Here is a 19,687-nt window from a genome sequence, read left to right on the forward strand (position 1 = left end):
AAGACTTCACCACTAGCTCTTTTTCCATAAGGATTTACCTTCGCCGCTAGGTCTTACCGCAAGGATTTGGTCTCATCGCAAGGATTTGGTTTCGCCGCAAGGATCTGGTCTCACCGCAAGGATTTGGTTTCGTCGCAAGGATTTGGTCCTGTTGATGCTCAGAAAATGGGTTAGAAGGCTCGCGAGAATCTTCTCCCGCGAAGACCCTTCGATGTCAAAGTCAGTATCGGATCCCAATGATTATTCACAAAAAGAGGAAAAATGCAATCAAAGTGTCTAAATTTTATTGAAATTAGAAGTCCTCTTCAATGTCTTGTAGCTGGGTATTTATAGGGCATGATTCTCAAGGGTGGCTAGTCCTGACACATGTTGATTACTGAATGGGGTCAAATTTAAAAAAAAAAAATGGGGGTAATAGCCACGAAGTCGCTGCGAGGCAGCTAGTGGCAAGGCTGCCGTGAGCTGGGCCTCGCGGCCAGTCCAAGCACTACTACGAGGCAGCTCGTGGCAAGGCTCCCGAGAGCTGGGCCTTGTGGCTAGCCCCTACCTCACAGCAGGCTGCTGCAAGGCAAGCCCTCGCAGCAAGGTTAACGCGATGTTACCGCAAGGCTGGGCCTTGCGGCTAATCCAGATGTTGTCGCGAGCTGGGACTTGCGGCTAGCACTTGCCTCGCGGCCAACACTTTACCGCAAGGCTGGTTCTCACACCTATCTTCCAACCGCACCTTTATTTTTAATTTTGAAAAAATCCCTTATTTTTCTTCATACTAATTTTTCATGGCACAACAGTTATGATATTTCATTCAACATGGTATTATTGGCATATCGATACTTGTGTCGGGATGGGATATTGCTCTGATAGTGTAGCTGTAATTCCCCAAGGGCAATTGATGGAACAACGTTAGGATTATCCTGAAAGCATGTCAAGATTTTGCCTAGAGTTTCGTGTTGGGCTGGTGGACTAAGGAAGTTATAATAGGGCATATGTTGTTCATGCATTTACATCATGCATTCATGTATCTGTTTTTAAACCGTCACTAGAAGATTCATCTTCTAATTAGGTTATGCCCTTGGAACATTCAAACATTCCAGATAGGACTTATAGCTTATACATGGAAGTGATTGAGACGTGACGACACGTGGTGACGTGTCTGATAGATTCAATATGTGGTTCTGGTATTTTACTTCATCATGAAGAGACGGATATGTTTTTAATCTTATACTCTTTGAGGATTAGTTTGTACTATGTAAGAGTGTTATGTATTCGAGTGATGCTTGGAGGAACCGATCATGTAATATTATTCAATATTATTGAGGTGTCATTTGATTGTATCTGAGGTATTCAATTAGTATCTTTGAAAGATAAGTCTCCATGCATTTTGTATTTGAAGATATACTATGGTAGAAATTCTTATGTTATGATTTAAGTGAATTCAGTTATGTACCATATCAGGTTTCGACTATTGCTTCCGCATTTATGATGATTACCTGTCTTACCTTATTGATTCTTATTTTGGTATGCTGAGAGGGTACAACGGGATTGTTGGGGAATGATTTATATTGAGTTTATGTTAAAAATATATATATATCCTCAAAATTCCTAAGTTATTTAATGATCGGGAAAAGTGAGGCGTTACACAGGATGATATGAAAAGGGTGGTTGAAGAAATACTTGAACAGAAAAGATTAGTCCCAGCCATGGACCAAGAAAGAGGTCCGCATTCACTGAAAACATATTGGGAAAGCCACTACCAAAACAATTCAAGATGTTGCAAATGACTTGCTATTCCCGTAAAGATGATCTTAATGATCACATTCAGAATTACAAGTCCTAATGACACTTTACAATTGGGATGATGAAATTATGTGTCGAGCATTCTGACTTACTCTAATGGGACATGCCCGAACTTGGTTCAACAGCTTACCTACAGCATCCATCTCCTCATTTGGACAACTAAGGGGAGAATTCACTAAAGCATTTGTTATTAATAGTTAGAAAAAGAAAAATGCAACATACCTTCTTAGTATTCAACAGGGAGGCAAAGAGACCCTTCACCAGTACTTGGACATGTTTTGTAATGCCACCCTCGAGATTCATGACTTATCAGTTGAAATGGTAGTATCTGCTATGTCACAGGGGACGCAGTTAACTTCCCTACATGAATTGCTATCTTTGAACCCGCCAAAGTCCTCGACAGATTTGTTTATCAAAGAAAATAAATACATACACCATACGGAGGTAATGGGGATTGTGGCAATAGATGAAGACATGGAGTAGAAAAGAAATAAGTGAAATGTTGATGAAAACATTAATCGCTGATAAGAGAGGACCTAAAGACTGGATGTTGTCAGTCCCCAATTTAATCATTATGCCCGATTTTTCAAACCACGTTTAGCCATACTAGTGACCATAGATGGGTCGGGCCTCATCAGACTTCTGAAGGGGGTTAATTAACCTATAGGAAAGAACTAGGATGAGTATTGTAGATACCATAGAACTCGTGGTCATTCCACAAATCAATGTCGGGAATTGAAAAATGAGATTAAAATGCTTATTCAGGAAGGACACTTATGAAGATATGTACGGAAAGAAAAGAGAAACGATAGGGAGCTACGAAGAAGGGAAGAGAGGCCTAAAGGGCAGGAGAGACATGATTAGAGATAGTAAGAGAGAAGAAAGGACTATGAACAAAAGCCATCTCTCAATAATAAGCCATGAAGAAGGGAAAAGAGGTCTGAAATGCAGGAGATACATGATTAGAGATAGTAAGAGAGAATGAAGGACTGCGAACAAAATTCACCTCTCAATAATAAGCCAACTCATCAAGCTATACACGTCATTTTAGGTGGCAAAACTTTGGTCAATGACACTTTTTCTTCCCAAAAGGCCTATGCCGGTTTGGTCTACCAGGTCAATTCGATAATGGAGGTTAAAGAAAATGAACAAATCATCATATTCACACCTACTTATAGAGGAGACGTAATCATCCTGCATGATGATCCAATGGTAATTTCAGTTGTCATTGAAAAACATCCCATCGAGAAAATTCTAGTAGATAGTGTCAGTGTCGTTAACCTTATTTATTGGAACTGCTTCGAACATATATGAATTACCAATGATTGATTGAAAAAGGTCTCCTCCCCTTTATATAGTTTCACCAGGGAGACCATCACGATGGCCAACTTTGTGGTGGTTAAAGCCACCTATGTTGCATACAATGTAATTTTGGGTTGCCCCCCACTCAACAACATGAGGGTTATAGTCTCCTCCTACTATCTATTGATGAAGTTTCCCACTCCTCGGGGTGTGGGACAACTTCGAGGAGATTAGCAAAAGGCATGCACTTGTTTTGTGTCATCCACAAAAGAAAAGAAAAGTGAAGAGACTTGATCCATTACCAAGCAGGTTGTGCAAGACTAATCACCAGCAAATCCTAAGTTGTATTGTTCCCCTCATATGAATTATATGCATGATAATTGCTAATAATAGGAGCCCAAGGCGAGACCGTGGACGTAGGCACACTTGGCTGAATCATGTAAAAAAATGGTTGTATTTTCTAGTGCATTACATTATCATTATTTATCCATCGTAATTTATTTGTTTCATTTCTCATGATGAAAGGGAATATCAATCTAAAGTTCATTTCCCGCAAAAGGCCCATTATCCCGCTAATAGTTTGATAACAAGATAAAAACAAAAGGCCTGTTATCTCGCTAACAACCTGGCAACTAGGAGAAAACAAAACTCGTTACCCCGTGCATAGCCCGACAATAAGGAAAACACAAGCTTGTTGTCACACTAATAACCCGACAACAAAGTAAAGATAAAAGGCATATTATCCCACTAACAGCTTGACAATGAGGAGAAAACGAAGCACGTTGCCACGTGCATGGCCTAGAAATGAGGTAAAAACAAAAAACCAAGTGTCCCACTAACATTTTCGACAACGAGGAAAACACAAGCCCATTGTCCTGCTAATGGCCCGACAACTGGGTAAAGACAAAGGGCCTTGTTACCTTACTTATGACCTGGTAATAAGGAGAAAAATAAGTTTGTTTCCCCACACATAGCCTAACAATGAGGAGAAAATGAAGCTCATTACCTCGCGCATAGCCCAGTAATAAGGAAAACACAAGTCCATTATCTCGTTAAAATCCCGACAATGAGGTGAAAATCAAATGCCTATTGTCTCGTTGACAGCCCGATAACGAAGTAGAAACGGAAAGCCCATTGTCCCCCACGTAGCCCAGCAATGGAGGAAAAATGAAATGTTGTCTCGCAAGTAGCCCGACAACGGGGAGGTATAAGATCATTATCCCTCAAGTATCCCGACAGTAAGGAGATGTAATATCTGTTGCCTAACAAGTGACATACACCGCTTCGCTTGGTGACCAAATGGCATAGCATCTATTGTCCCGTACGAAGCTTGACAACAAAGAGGCGTCATATCTAACATCCACAAGTAACCTAACAACCAAAATATGGAATGTCAATCATCACAAACATACACGGTGCAGAGAAATTTCCCAATATGCCAATGCTCATCCCAACGAAATATAGATGCGTATATGAGCCATCACCAGACCCAGTCACCAAGTTCGCATTTAAGACTCTTGAGTGAATTTGAAGATATTTCCCGTAAAGCATCGAGTCATTAGCAAGCCTCACCAGAATCAAGAAAAAGAAGGGCCTCGCCCTCTTGGGAGCTGCAAACACACTAAGGGATCGTGTTCGTGCTCTCAAGGGATGAAAGACCGAACTCCAAGATGTTTGATGCAGGAATAAAAGCTTCAGAACCATGTGGGTCTTTCGAGACACCTGCCTCATTGTCTTAGAGCTGTTGGCGCTTATGGGAGTTCGAAATGTGAAAGTGCAGGTGTGATCTTGGGACCTAAAATGATCTGGAGACTTGAAATTCACCCGCTTGGAGAGGAACTGCAAGAGAAAAGTGAAGGAAGAAATGAACCCCGAGGCCTCATTTATAGTGGTCCAAAGAAGCTAAAAAGCACGAGGCTTCATGCACAATTTAGAAATGCAGTATCGATAAAGAGTCAAAAAAATGGGAAAGGTACAAGCAAAATTCGTAAGGCCAGATACTCTTCCACCCAGGAGTAATTCATATGCCCTGCAAATAGTAAGCAATTTGGATATGGAACAGATATAAATAATAGATTTGGGTCATATCTATAAAAGGACACTTGGGGCAAACACATGCATAAATGGGTCAAAATCAATAAAGCAATGTTGATCAAATAAAGAAAAGAAAGAACCAAGAAAATGGAATGCAAGACAATGACCAAGTGGCCCCCCACTTAGCTATGACCGAATAGCCACTTAATCAAGAAAGATCAATCTATGAAGGCAATCCCTTATTGAAGAGAAACTAGAAAAAACAAAGCAAATTAAGCAAAGAAAAAGGAAAAAAGTCGAGGAAGAAGTATCACCAAGCTAGGGAGGAGCTCAACTCGGCCATAACTGAGTGCCCACTTGGTCATGTCTCACCAAAAAAGCTAGGAAAGGGCTCAACTTGGCCATAACTAAGTGGCCACTCAATCATGCCTCACCAAAGAAGATAGGGGGAGTTCAACTTGGCCATGATCGAGTGGCCACTCAGTCATGACCAAGTAAGAACATGCCTATCAGTCCATCTCCATGATTACATCATTTCAGATGTCTGGCTGCACCATTCGTCATCCCCTGAGGCCTTTCTTGTAGCCAAAAGACTCTCTAGTGGTGTTTCTTAAACCAAACACGTGAGCCTCTTTCTAAAACCCTCTAAGGGGACCCACAAGAATATTCTAAGATCTTATAGAATATACCAAGATTCCATAGAATATGTCAAGAATATGCCAAGAATATTCCATCTTAAAAACGTGGGATGGCTGCCACGTGTTCCCCCTCATTCCTCTATAAATAAGAGGACCACCTCCTCTCTTAAGTACACCTACTCTGCCACTCTGACTCCAATTCTTATGCTTAAGCACTCAAAAACTAACTTAAATATTGGAGGGTTTGCGCAGGGACCTCCACCCGCACCACTAACTGATTGTTCATCTTGATAGGCCTTTCGATCATTCAAGAGCTATTGATCATCAGAAGACACTTTTTCACCTACAAGCTATTTGTTCATTAATAAGTCTCCTGATCATTGTTGTCAAGTCATCTGATCATCATTGCTCAGGATTCTCAAGATTATCTATCCCACATCATAAATTTTTGTTGTATTTTAGCAACAACATAACTAAAGATGACACGATGACAAGTTTGGGGGTCAAAACTCGAAGAAAAATGCATTTTGAATATGCAAGTTTCAAAACAAGCTAGGCATGTTTTGAAACAAGAGGTCAAATTTATGAAGGACAAGAGAGATTAAATTCAAGATTTAACATGCTAAGTTTCAAACCTAAGGGTAAGTTTCGAAACTTGCTATGCAAATTGGAAATTTTTTTTTTTTTTTTTTTTTTGAATAATTAAGATATTCGAATTTGAAACATTGCACTCTAGAATTTGTAGGTTGCAAAAGAAGTATTGTTGTTTTTTTGAAACTTGTCAAGCTAAAATGTCTATTTTGAAACATATGAGGTTAGTTTCTAAAACCTACTCTTACTTATTTACAATGACGATTTCTATTTAGTTTCAAAAAGGAATTTTTAGACACAAATTTGAATGAATAAAATCAAATTCATATAGTTTTTTAAATTTATGCAGAAATAAGTGAAAAAAAATAACTTTGTTCCTTTCTATATTTAATTAAATACATTTATTTAAAATTGTAAAAGGTGCTTAATTACATACTTAACATTTTTTTCTATTTATGTGTTTATTTTTATTGTAAGTGAATAAAATTAAATTAAGAATCTCAATTAGAAGAACTATTTGTTCTAAATAAGTTATAGTAATAATATTGGAATATTCAATTCTATCTTTGCAACTTAAAATTATGTTTTGAAGTTACATTCTAAATGTTGTCTTTTTATTTGTATCCATTATTTTGTTTGGCACATAATCATTTGAAGAATTTTGTCAGATCAAAATTGCATAATACTTAATTTTTATATTTTTAAAACAAAGATTATAGTTAAAATTTATTATATTATTTTTGAATTGATTGGTAATTACTATGTAAAAAATTAAATTACCAAATCATATTCAACATTAATATAGTACAAAATTTGATAAAATATATAAAAGTTGATGAATTAAACACTTTAAGATTTTATTTTTTAAAAAACTTTACTTATCTAAGATTAAATTCAAATAAGAGCCTAAAATACCTTTTGACTATTGTTAATTATTTCAAATAAAAGCGTTTTTACTATACCAAAATCAAACACAATAACAAAATCAGCGGTAGTATCTAACTATTCAAATTAGAACTTAATAATCAATTAAAAATATTTCGGAAAAAGAAATTTTCATATAAGTATTCTTAAGACGGTAAAAATTTAACACTAAATAATCCAAAGTTCATATAAATAAAAATTTAGGGCAGTTTAATATTTAAACTATTAAAAATGAACTAATTTCATACCCTCTTAGTCTTAGCTTGACTAACAACAGTTGGGATAGTTTTGATAATTCAATCACTTAACTGATCTAAAAAGATATAAATACTAAGATGACCATTAACACACAGTACGGAATAGCAATAACCTTCTCCGGCCAAAATAATTCGAGGTAGTGGGCTAAGTGGGTGGGTGGGGCTGGGTGACATGATTGGGGCTCCAGCCTGGCCCTCCAAAGCCCACAAATCCAGTTGAGTTGACATTTTGAAGTCCTATCTTTGCATCTGGGACTGGGACTGGGTTTGCTCTGCATTCGTTGGGTTCAGCCGCCTAATAAGTAGCAGAGTAGTAGTAGTCGTCGTCGTCGTCGATAGTGGGTCAAGGTAGTAACTTCCATGATTCTCAGTTTTCTTTCACTATATATATATTTAAAGTTAAATCAATGGAGATTAAATTAGTACAACCCCCGGCCCATAGAAGCTCATAATCTAATGATCGGAAAATTTGTGGGTCTTCTATACGCTAATCGATTTCATTTCCTTTTCTAGATATCTTAATAGTCTTAGCTTGCGTTCTCTTTACTGTTTTCAAGTCATTTTTAGTTTTCAATTTTCTAAAATATTGAAAACGCGTTCTTTTTGCTGTTTTTAAAAATATATTTTTGAAAACAAAAAAAAATTGTAAAGAAAATTAAAAATAATAAAAAGTTATTTTGAGTGTTTTCATCCAAAACAAAATAAAAATTCAAAACATATTTATTTATTTACTTATTCATATTTTATTATTGTAATGGAAAAAAATATTATAAAATTCATTAACTTGAAAATGTATATATTTTTTTAATAATATATTAATATTAAATATTTATAATTTACTTATCAAATTTATTAAATAAAATATTATTAAAAAATATTTTCAAATTTTCAAAGAGAACCCGTTTTCTAATTTTCTGTTTTAAAAAATAGTTTTTTAAAATGACAAAGAGAACATATTTTTATTTTCTAAAAACTGACTACCAAAACAGAAAATTGAAAATGAATTCAAAACTCAAAATTAAAAATTAAAAAGTAAAGAGAACGCAACCTTAATAGTTGAGAGTTCTTCATATCAGGTGATCCCAAAAGTGAAGCTCCCAGAATCCTAGGTGCCTTGATAAATGGATAGTAGAGTGCTCTTAATTTTCTGTCCTCTCCAATTTAAAGATTGCATTAAATACTTCTATCAGCCATAAAATGTCATCTTTTCCATGCATTTTCACACTTATTGTCCCAATTGATAGTTGATGATAATATTTTTAGTACTTTTGGAGCTTAGTAATTAATAATAAATTGGGTCCCTAAGTTTATTTTGACCCTCATATATTTATTATCATTAAAGTAATATTCGAATACGTTGTATTATTATTTCTAAAACAATAGAATATTTCATAAAGGAGCGGATTTCAATGAATAATGAAGGTAAGATTATTTTTAAGTAATCGAAAAATTGTAAATTTAAGCTATTAAAACAATAGTTTTACAAAATTGAGGGCACATACAAAAATTACAATTTTACTTTTTACAAAATTGATGGATCGTACTAATCATTGAGCCATGGGCCCCTAGCTTGGCACCTAGCCCGACCCTCAAATTAGATCTTAATCTAAGAAGCTCGAATAATCTTTTCATCTAATTTAAGATCCTTGTACCAATAATGGATTCTATCAACTCTGAATAACTCACACATTAATCCTCATCAACTCGTAATCTTTATCAAATCCAAGATCTTAGAGGATGATCCTTATCACTATCGTGCATCTCGCCCTTCTATCCTCCCACAACGACCGACGACACGTAAGGTACCTTCATCTCTATATAAGTCAGTCTGATTACAAGCCAAAGTATATTCTTTCCAAACCTTACCCACACTCTGACATTCTAAATCTTACTGACTTGAGCATCGAAGTGCTTGTAGGTATCAGCCACCCTATCGCAAGGATTGCTAGATCGGAACATTTTGTTGCCATTGCAACCAGTTCTACCAACCTCATTGGGCAAGAAGGAACATTTGGAGCCCATCGTGGGGCCTGGTAAAACTCACCTAACCCCACAAGTCGAATCCCTACAATCTCCTCCACAAGCGACCCATAGCTAAAACTAGGAGTCACAATAATATGGTTCCTAATTAGGAAAACCCAAACACCACCAACAATCATCAACCAGAGAATCTGGAAACTATGGAGACCTTCGTCCAAACCATTCAGAAGCTCCAGGACCAAGTTGTCGAGTTAACCCACAATCAACAATGTGGCCAGTGCAATAAACGGGTTAATGATGATGCAAAGGTCAGCCATCATCAATAGCTCCAGGCCACCCACACATTTGCTCCTCCACCGTCAGGATCTTTGTACACTCTGAGTCACTTCTTTCTCGGAGTTCATCATGTCCGTACCCCTACCAGAGTGATTCTTCCATCCTGGCATATTGGAGTTGTAAAATGGAACCACCGATCCCTAGGAGCACTTAATGATGTTCAATGCCTTGATGTTGTTAAGTAGAGGAATCGACCCGATCATGTGACATGTTTTTCCTAGCACTTTGAAAAAGTCTACCCTGTCGTGATTCTCTACCCTTGAGCCAGGATCCATTTATGACTTTTCCAAGCTCGCCACTCTCTTCTTCACCCACTTCTCCACCAGCCAAGCTTATCATAAAACCTCAGCTAACCTAATCAACCTGAAGCAAGAAGAAAGCAAGTTGCTCCGAGTTTTCATGAATCGGTTTAACTAAGAGGTCATTCAAATCAGGGACCTCAACCCGGCTATCTCTTTACACGCCATCATGGCAGGGCTTAAGCCCAGGTCTTTTGCCAACTCTCTGGCTCGGAAGCCTTCTGCCAACCTTGACGAACTCTGACTACAAGCAGCTGGCTATATAAATGTGGAAGAAGTGTCAATTGTCAGGTGCAATAACTCCCAGCCACAACCGAACCAACAGCCATGGTCATCTACTGAGCATCACTGCCACCCTAAGAAGGACTTCGGCCGAAGACGAGAGAACAGAGACCGAGCCAAGGGATTGAGAGAACCAGTCCGGGTTCCCGAGCCACCTTGTTTGCACTATGATAGTTACACCCCACTGACGACAAGATGAGATCGGATATTCCAAGAAGTCTATAACCCAAGGGTCATTCCACTTCTCGAGGAGAGAGTCTGGCCTAACCCCAGCCCTAATATGGACACTAGCAAACGCTGCGATTATCATTGGATGTTCAGCCATGCGATCGAAGAATGTACTAACCTCAAGGATCAGATTGAAAAGTTGAATGGGGAATCAACGCTAGATCCTTAGTCAACACGGGGGCCTTGGATGGCCGAGGACCTCTCTCCAAAGTAAAGGCCTTCTCGATGACCTTGCGTGCTGACCTTGAGTGCGACTCAACCCTCTCTTTCCGTAGTGCACTGCCTCACTTCCTTGGTAGTCATCTTGGGGGTCATCTCACCTGAAATAGAAAATAAATAGGGTAAGCAACAACAAACAGAGTAAGCAACAACAAGAGTTAGCCAAAAAAGAAAGGCAGGGCAAAAACTGACCCATATAGGCGATCAGACCCTCTTGGTCATTCCCATACTTGACAAAGGCCAAGCTCTCCAACACCAAGAAATCCTCAAGGAGATCCACCATCAGTTAGTCCTCCAAGCTTAAACGTTAGTATTCCACCCCCATGATGGAGCTCAACTCTTCACTCCAGCACAAAGAGAAATTGGTGGTCGCTTTATTATCTAAGAAGAAAGCGAGCACGTCTTGCTGAAAGGCTACTTTGAAGTAGCCGGCCTGGAAATTCTTATAGAAACTGTCAAAGACCTTCAACAACTTCTTCTCGGCAGCCCATTCAAAAAGACCCAACTACCCTTACTGACGCCCTTCAACTAGAAGAAGGAAAAGAAAACCCCCGTGCTCACTTCGCGACCCAATAAACTTGACAACACTTCAAAGGCCCTCATGAAGGTCCAGTTTAGGTGCAACTGGGTTAAGGCAACATTCAACATCGCCAACATCGAGTACTGGAATTCGGTGAACAAAAGTCAAAGACAAAGACATGTAAAAAACGTCTGGTACACAAAAATCAACCCTGAGTTTGCAGCCATGAAAACTCACTCATCTTCCCTACAAGGTCGACACTTAAACAAACCCTTGTCTTCAACCGTTAATAAATGGATTCGCGACCTCAACACGATGATGCTATCTGGGGAGTTTTATATTGAGTCAACCTTGGACACGTCCTCACTCACCCAGCTATAATCACCACTCACACCAGAAAATGGACTTGAAGGTGACCTGGCCATGGATGCAACACCTATACTATCATTGGGGGAACCAAAGAAAATAGAGCTATCAGAAGTCATACCCCGTTCCTAATCCGATCTATCTTTTAACTACCCCAATCTTTACATAGAATCACTCCCCTAAGCTCAACCAACAAAGCCCGACGGCCAGGCAACAGACTTCTCACTAGGAGCTCTCCCATGAATATCACCAAATCACTCCCTTCCCAAGATGTGCTCCCCCGAACTTACCCTAACACTCAATGAACCAGTAGAAAATAGCAAAAGGAGCGAAGAGAAGAGAATAAAATGAATCAATTTTGCGAAGTTACTTATGGAAGTGAGTGGAATCTGTAAAAGATGAGTGAAAGGGGAATTTGGCCCAAGCCAAAAGCACGCGAACCATTGAAGGCAAGAAGAATGCAGAAGCTCTCGGAGCACCAGGGTTCGGAAATTAATCTCAAATGCAAAAGTAAAAAGTGGGAAAACAACCTACAAATGTCTTTATATATAGATATCGCTAAACAATTATGATCTAATCCCATCCTAGATAACAAATCGGCACCGCATGATGCATCCAACAGACAAAGATTAAACGTCATCAATCACTTGTAGAGATCACGCCACTTGTCACACTGTTTGACACGCATTAAATGCCTTGGGTTAAAACAAAAGAAACAACAACTCCTATCTTCCCACGACGTCACATCTTCCAGAACGGACGCCTCGAATTTTAAGATTGCATGCGCCTTTTGTCAATACCCCAAAAAATACCCTTTGGAACTACCGAGTTCGACTACATCGAGCTCATCTACGTTAAGCTTAGCCTTAGTAAGACCGATCCAAGGTCAAGGCGAACTAGAGTGTTACCACCACCTCGGCCGCGTTCCGAGCTTCGATGCTCAGCCTTGCGAACATCTGACCTAGGGGGCTCTGGACAGTACTGATCCATTAGGCCGTGTGCCCCTAGCTTGGCACCTAGTCAGACCCCCGAATTAGATCTTAGTCCAAGAAACTTGGATAATCTTTTCATCTAATCCAAGATCCTTGCACCAGTAACAAATTCTATCAACCCTAAACAACTCGCACGCTGATCCTCATCAACTCGTAATCTTCATCAAATCAAGATCCTCAAGAATGATCCCTATCACTACCGTGCATCTCAACCCTCTTTCCTCCCACGATGCCTGGCAACACACAAGGTACCTTCATCTCTATATAAATCAGCCTGATCATAGACCAAAGTATATTCTTTTCAAGTCTTACCCACACTCTAACATTTTGAATCTTACTAACTTGAGCGTCAAAATACTTACAAGTACTAGTTAGCCCTATTGCAAGGATTGCTGGATCAAGATATTTCGCCATTATTGCAACTAGTCCTACCAATCTCATTGAGCAAGAAAGAATAGAAGGCACATACAAAAATGACCCTTTTAGAACCAAACTAAATCGGAGATGCTTTTGGATTAAAATTTGCCGTTTAAAATGTTTCATAACTAGAAAATTAAATTTTGGTCTCTACCTTATACCATTGCTCGTAGTCTGTAGTTTATTAGATGTTGTGGTTGCCACAATAATTGATTTTAGTCGAGGAGAGGAGAGGGCAACTGCGGTGGTGTCAAAGCAGACAGCACGCACACGCACGCACGCACAAGTGACAGCGAACTGGTGAGCTGAAACTCTCTTTCATGTATTTTGTCAAGAGGTTGATTAGATAGATCATAGATTGGTGACACTGTTGCCAAGTCCAAACGCAGTTTGTTACGACAGTTGGCCAATGCTATTTCGCTTTGACCATATTCATGCTGCTTCTTTCATGGCTTTTTCGCCACCCCCCCCCCCCCCCGGGGGGGCGCCACCCTTCGCCTAACTCTTCCATTAATTAAATTCTCTGTACTCTCACCCCTTCCCAGCCATTCTCTTTTGAATGTGTCCTCCACAAATTTATTGAATAAAAAAAATTGTATTTATTCTTTATTTTTTATTCAAAATATGGGACTTTCAAAAATTATTTACCAATCTGCTACTCTCCACAAGTTATTGAGATTTGTGACTCTCCACTAGAGACTTGTCAAATCAGTTAATGAGTGATATTTCATATTTCATGATTAAAAAAATCTCGTTCAACTAGTGAATATGAGTTATGGGTTGTTGGAGAGTTGATCAGTGGATATCGAACAATTCGCTAGCATGACGAGTGTCATTCTAACAAATATAGTATTTTCTTAAATAATTTAAAAAAGCAAGTCTAGTACTATTTTTTGTGAAAACTCATATTTTTAAAGAAAAACTACATAGCCTCGTTATCCTATTACTAGACTATTTTGAATACACTATTAATCTTCCCTAACAAGTTGTGAAAATATTCTTGCTCTTTTTTTATCTTGGTTTATAAAATAAAAAAAGGAAAACACTGCTTGAAATTGTGATTGATCGAACAATATTAACGTGGCTGACCAAAATTAGCCATAAAACCAAATTAGACAGAACATGAAGGTAAGTGGACAAAGTTTGTTCAAAGGAGTTTGGCCTGGGTCATTTCCATGTACCAACATTGAAGCCTGACCTCCCCTCTCCTCTCCTCTCCTCTCCTCTCCTCTCCTATTCTTACACATATATATATATATACACTGCCAAGTTTGGATTTCCACTTTCTCTTCTTCAATTGGTTGAGTTGGGCTTCGGTCCTTTTCAGATTCAGTCCCCCAATGACCAAAAAATCCTTATTCACATTGCAACTCGGGTTGATCGTGTGTATTGGTCACACAATTTCTCTTTGTGATGAACAAAATCTTTTATTTTACAAAAATCAACAGAGATGATCGTATTTTTTTTTTTCAAAAAAAAAAAAAAAGAATAATCGCTCGTCAAACATTGACGACAGTTTATTCACTAATTTTTTTCTTTTCTCCTAAGAAATTAATTAACTTTAATTTCTCTACCCTAAAGATAGAGACAACAGGTTAGGTAAACAACAAATCGCTTGCCTACCCCCACCTCCTTTTGCCACTTCAATCCCAAAATATAAGTAAATAACAATGACACAACAACATATGAAAGCAAATAACACTTTTTTACTGTTATTATTAAGTAATAGTAACAAATTTTTTGGTCATTTTTTAAAATAACATCAAGAAGTCTCACTAATTATTGTTTATGCGAAGGTATAAATGAGCGCCGCCCCCCCCCCCCCCCCCCCCCCCCAAAAAAAAAAAAAAAAAAAAAAATTAAGGACTCTCATTTTAAGACAAATTTTAGGCAAATAATCATTACCCTTCAAATTAAGTTTAAATTAAATATATTTATTATACTTTATTTTAATTTAATAAAATATTGCTAGTAGTTAATAAATATTTTAAAATAAAATAAATCTAATCTAATATCAACTAAAACTAATAATTAAAAATAAAAATAAAATACAATAAATATATTTTATCTAAAAAAATAATTTAGAGTTAATATCTCGATCTCCCAAACACGCCGCCGTTAACCGAAAGAAGTCGAGGCGAGAAGGCGGTGGACGACGTGTGCGTCCATGCAGCAGCGCCTAGGCTAGGAGTACGAGGAGGAGCATACGTGGAATCCTAGGGCGGCGTTTTGGCTATCCGTAATACGGTGCACGTGGCTTTTCTCAACTCTTTCTTCTATATTCTTGTTTTTCTTCTCTTATCTCTTCCCTTCTCTTTCTTTGCTTCTCATCCTCTTTATATGAGACGCATCTTGTCACGTGCCCCTCCACGTGAGTGTTAGCGTCATCCAAAATGGATTCTCTCCCCCACCTGTACTTTTCTAGATTTGAATGGGACAAATCAAGCACACAATATTATATGAATATTTTATACATACAGAGAGAGAGGATGATGTCCTTAAGATGAGACGAGACGTAATCCTCAATCTCAAGTAATAAATTCCAACCATAATATTGACATTAATTTAATGGCATTTGACTGACTCATCCACTGTGTCTCACCCAATGTCTCTTAATTTGTTGTAAATTTTGTATAATTATATATATGTATATATACGTTCTTCTAGTAGAGTTAACTTTTTTTTTTTTTAGCGTTATAAAAAATAAAATTAGTATAGAAAAATTAATGTAAATTTTTTATGTACTTGCCTAATTAATATATATATATATAATTTATAAGTTACTAAATGTAATTATTATTTAAATTTATCTACCACATATACCCAAGAAAATAACAATTGCAATTTAATTAGGTAGGGAAATTAATGGGTGCTAATTAAACCCATGTTTTGAACGATGATGAAAGATCAATACTGTATTGTCTTACTTGGATTGCTTGTAACTAAGAAAGTGGAGTTAGCACTCCAGAAGTGGAAATCCCTATCAAAGTTTGGATTGGAGGGCAAGCGTCGCTCCCTCTCTTAATATGAATCATGTTGGGGATTTTGTAGAAAAGAGATTGATAGGATTGGCTTGGCTTGGCCTTGATGAGAAGATGCCAATATATATATATATATGGTGCCACGTCGAACTTGAGCTTCCCCAAACCTTAACTCCCATCTTTTGCTATGAATGGGAACCAAATTTTTAAGTGGCTGCTATTTTGACACGCTTGTTGAGTAAGATATATAGAGAATTGGAATTTAAACTAATTACTTTTTAGAGGGGACAGAAATGTTCTGTCCACATTGAGTGATAATAAAAAAAAAATTAGAAATTCAAAATAAAAAAACATCTCATGTAACGTATAGTCTCATTTAATAATAATTATTATTCGTAAGTTGAAAATTAGAAGAAGCGCCCCGAACTGGACTGGTCATGTGGCCCCGGCCGTATTAGTTTTCTGAGATGGCCTTTTAGCAGCTGGCCGAAAAGGCATTTTTAGAGCTGCAGGTGGCTACATGGTCGTCGGAGGAAATGGCGGCTGACGGCGGAGCCAACATGGGCTGCATTGTTCCTAGCTCTCTGCAACACAAAATGGTTCATTTGGGAGTGAAATTTCGATTTTACAATGTATGTATAAACTCATATTCATAACATTAAGAATGTTTTAAACGAGAAGACGAGCATACCAAGAAGCCTAACTCACATGGGGCCCTTTAAGCATATATTGTGCCGAACATGTTTTTAATACTACCCTGCATTTGCACCCATTATATGCTAATTATTGTCACCCACTAGATTGTACAATTAATTCCTACCGTGCACGAAAGATTTTTTTTTTATTTTTTTTTTTTGAAAATATATCATAATTAAAGAATTGGTCGGTCTCGAGAATGACTATCATGTGTTTCAACGTATCTGGAAAAGCAGAGATATAAAGTCAGCCGTGAACCAAACAGGGCCTCAGCACTAAGCATAAAGAAAGATGATAGTTATTAATTATGTCCCGTTGTCTGACTAAAGTAATTTTGGGCTTTGTGAAGCAAACGATGAGACAGCTTGACAAGCTGATGGGCTTCTACATACTTCTCTCAATGATTAAGATAAGGTAAACATCAAATCTTTAACATCGAACTAAGCCTAAAATCCAACTTCATGATCAAATATCAATACTAATAAAATGATACTTATAGTGGGGCCAAAATTACATTCAATACATAGTAAAATCAAAACTATGAGCCTATCTAGCTACAACAGGAAAAAGATCAAAAAGTATGGCTTTGCTGTCCTGTATTTTTGAGGAAAAATAAATAAATAATAATATTTTATGTGAATAGAAGCTCAACTAGAAGACGAGGGAGGGTACTGGCCGGAACCGGTCCACGGGGGTGCCGGGAAATCTGATCCGCCACCCTGATTCTGACTTCCCGGTCGACGGAAGTCACCACCTATTTGCTGGCTTGAAAAGAGCAGAGGATATGAGGAAGAAGTCGCAGAAGCCGAGGAAGATCCAACCGAAGGTGAAGAAGAAGAAGCCGGCGTTTGAGAAGCGTAGAACATTTGCTCCAGTAAGGTGGTGGGCTGCCGGCCATGGAATTCGCCGGAGCTCTGTAGAAGCTGAGAGTACTCCCAGTAGTCTCTGGCAACGTCCGAGGTTTGGATGGGCGGGGGCGGGGGCGGCGGCTGGACTGGCGTCAAAAGGGTGGCCGGGGAACTGGAAACGGCCAACTGGGTCGCCGCCGGAGGGTGGACCGGCGGCAACAATCTAACATTTTCGGGGAAGTTGAGCTTGGCTCTGTTGCCTCGGAATCTCAGGGCGGCCTCATCGTAGGCCCTGGCGGCGGCCTCGGCGGTGTCGAAAGTGCCAAGCCACACCCTGGCCGCTTTGTGTGGGTCCCTTATCTCGGCCGCCCATTTCCCCCACGGCCGCTGCCTCACTCCTCTGTATCTCCGCCGCCTCTCTCCGCCACCCTCTTCGTATGAAGCCGTTTCCACTTGCTGTACGGCGGTGGAAGCGGGGGCGGAGGAGGAGGATGAGGATGCTGTCACAATATTGCTAGCTTCATCTTGCGCTGTTAAACAAAACAAGGATTACACACATCAAACGCATTGAGTGCCAACAAGATTATCTTTGTTGTTGAAATCAACAATGTATTGGAAGCTACGTTTTTAGGGTTTATCTCGAAACATTTTAATTTTAAAAATAATAAAAATATACTTGAAATTTCTAGATTGTTTGCGTTGTTGTTGAATTTGAGAAGAATGGAATAGTGTTGATCACAATGAAAATTTATTAATTACTAACCGGTGGTAGCGAGAGAAGATGAATCTCCATGAGAGGTGGTTCTGAAATCACTAAACCCTCTATAAACCCTATGGAGCTGATCGTCGGAGAACTGGGTGACGCTTTCCTCTTCACGGCCTCTCTTCTGGCCGGCCCACGAGCCGGAGCTCGACGAGGAGTAATCCGACGAATTCGGTAAATTCGAGGAGTAAATCCCAGAAGAGCCGCCAACAAAAGAAGGCCGGGTCCCGGAGCCGCTAGGCCCCTGGACGGAGCTCTGGCCTGAGACCACACGCGTCAACGCCGTCACCATCTCCGACATCTCTCTACTCAGACTGTACCCCGGAAACATCGGTGTCGCGGCCTCTTGCTGCGGCGGCGGCGGCGGCTCAGGCTGTTGCATTTCTTGACCAGTTTGCTCCGAAGGCCTGCCTTCTTCATCGGCCGCCAGGAATCTGACGTACTTACCGGTGTCGCCTGGGTCCGCCACCTTTATAAAGCACATGCACCCAATTCAAACCTCCCTGGAAACCAACAAGCCAAAAGTCTACCCAGATGATTTTCCGGTGAAAAATCACGACCCACTTGCTATATAACAAGGCTGTGGATTCAAGCTTTACCCGCCGAAATAGACACAGTCGCAGTCGGTTGGCAAATCTATTACCACACCTCTGGGGAGAGAAAAGAAAAAGAAAAATTCCCGGGGAAATTGAATCCTACAGGATGGAAGTACTGCTTCTGACTGTTTATGTTTATGATTAGGATGCCGTGCGATTGCAAAAACGTGCACCAGTTGGCCGGCCGACTGAGCTGGGGCGTTCACACGTAGGAAGGAAATTTGACTGGGACTGGAATGGGAATGGAATAGAATGGGAGATGTTATCTGTATGTATCTGATCGCAAGAGGCAGCCTTTTGAGCTCACCAAAAATGTCGGTATATTTCGTAGAGACTAGAGAGAAATCTCTCCGGATCAGAGTTCATGTTTGAATTGAACTCTTCACCGACACAAGGATGAGATATGGGGGCTTTAATGGTTTTGGGTTTGGCTTTTACTTTCTTTTTTTAGTTTTACATTTTTAAATAGTGTTATCCTCAAAATGGTATTATGATAAAGACTTTTTATACTACAAGAATATCAATATAATATATATAAAATTATATTAAAACAAAACGGGCTTTGGAGGTGAAACCATAAATGTAAAGGTAGGTGTTTGGGCTTGAAATACTGGGCTTCCCGGT

At 39.0% G+C, this 19,687-nt stretch overlaps 1 protein-coding gene across 5 annotated transcripts; it reads right to left on the reverse strand.

Annotated features, from left to right (window-relative positions):
- Positions 1-16,416: 16,416 nt before the first annotated feature.
- LOC127798805 (ethylene-responsive transcription factor ABR1-like) lies at positions 16,417-19,436 on the reverse strand. Of its 5 annotated transcripts, none has more exons than XR_008022495.1 (4): positions 18,468-19,435; positions 17,509-18,234; positions 16,852-16,917; positions 16,417-16,744 (listed from the first exon to the last, which is right to left on the reverse strand). XR_008022495.1 is itself a non-coding variant. In XM_052332413.1 (4 exons), exons 2-4 carry the CDS (start codon positions 18,949-18,951, stop codon positions 16,737-16,739), a joined length of 1,218 nt encoding a protein of 405 aa, XP_052188373.1. In that variant the 5' UTR covers positions 18,952-18,970; positions 19,067-19,436; the 3' UTR covers positions 16,418-16,736. The 5 variants fall into 5 exon arrangements, 4 of the variants coding, with proteins under 4 accessions (XP_052188373.1, XP_052188372.1, XP_052188376.1 ...); XM_052332413.1 differs by lacking the exon at positions 16,852-16,917 and having other exon boundaries at positions 16,418-16,744; positions 18,468-18,970; positions 19,067-19,436; XM_052332412.1 differs by lacking the exon at positions 16,852-16,917 and having other exon boundaries at positions 16,419-16,744.
- Positions 19,437-19,687: the final 251 nt, after the last annotated feature.

Source organism: Diospyros lotus, chromosome 4, assembly GCF_014633365.1.
Source record: "Diospyros lotus cultivar Yz01 chromosome 4, ASM1463336v1, whole genome shotgun sequence".
Lineage (NCBI taxonomy): Eukaryota > Viridiplantae > Streptophyta > Magnoliopsida > Ericales > Ebenaceae > Diospyros > Diospyros lotus.

What these genes read in the sequence shown, in the direction of transcription:
- LOC127798805 (XM_052332413.1), bottom strand. Translation starts at nt 18,951, where the DNA reads ATGTGCTTTATAAAGGTGGCGGACCCAGGCGACACCGGTAAGTACGTC. An exon ending in ATCTTCTCTCGCTACCACCG is followed by an intron (nt 18,235 to 18,467) that starts GTTAGTAATTAA and finishes TTTGTTTAACAG; the next exon opens with CGCAAGATGAAGCTAGCAAT.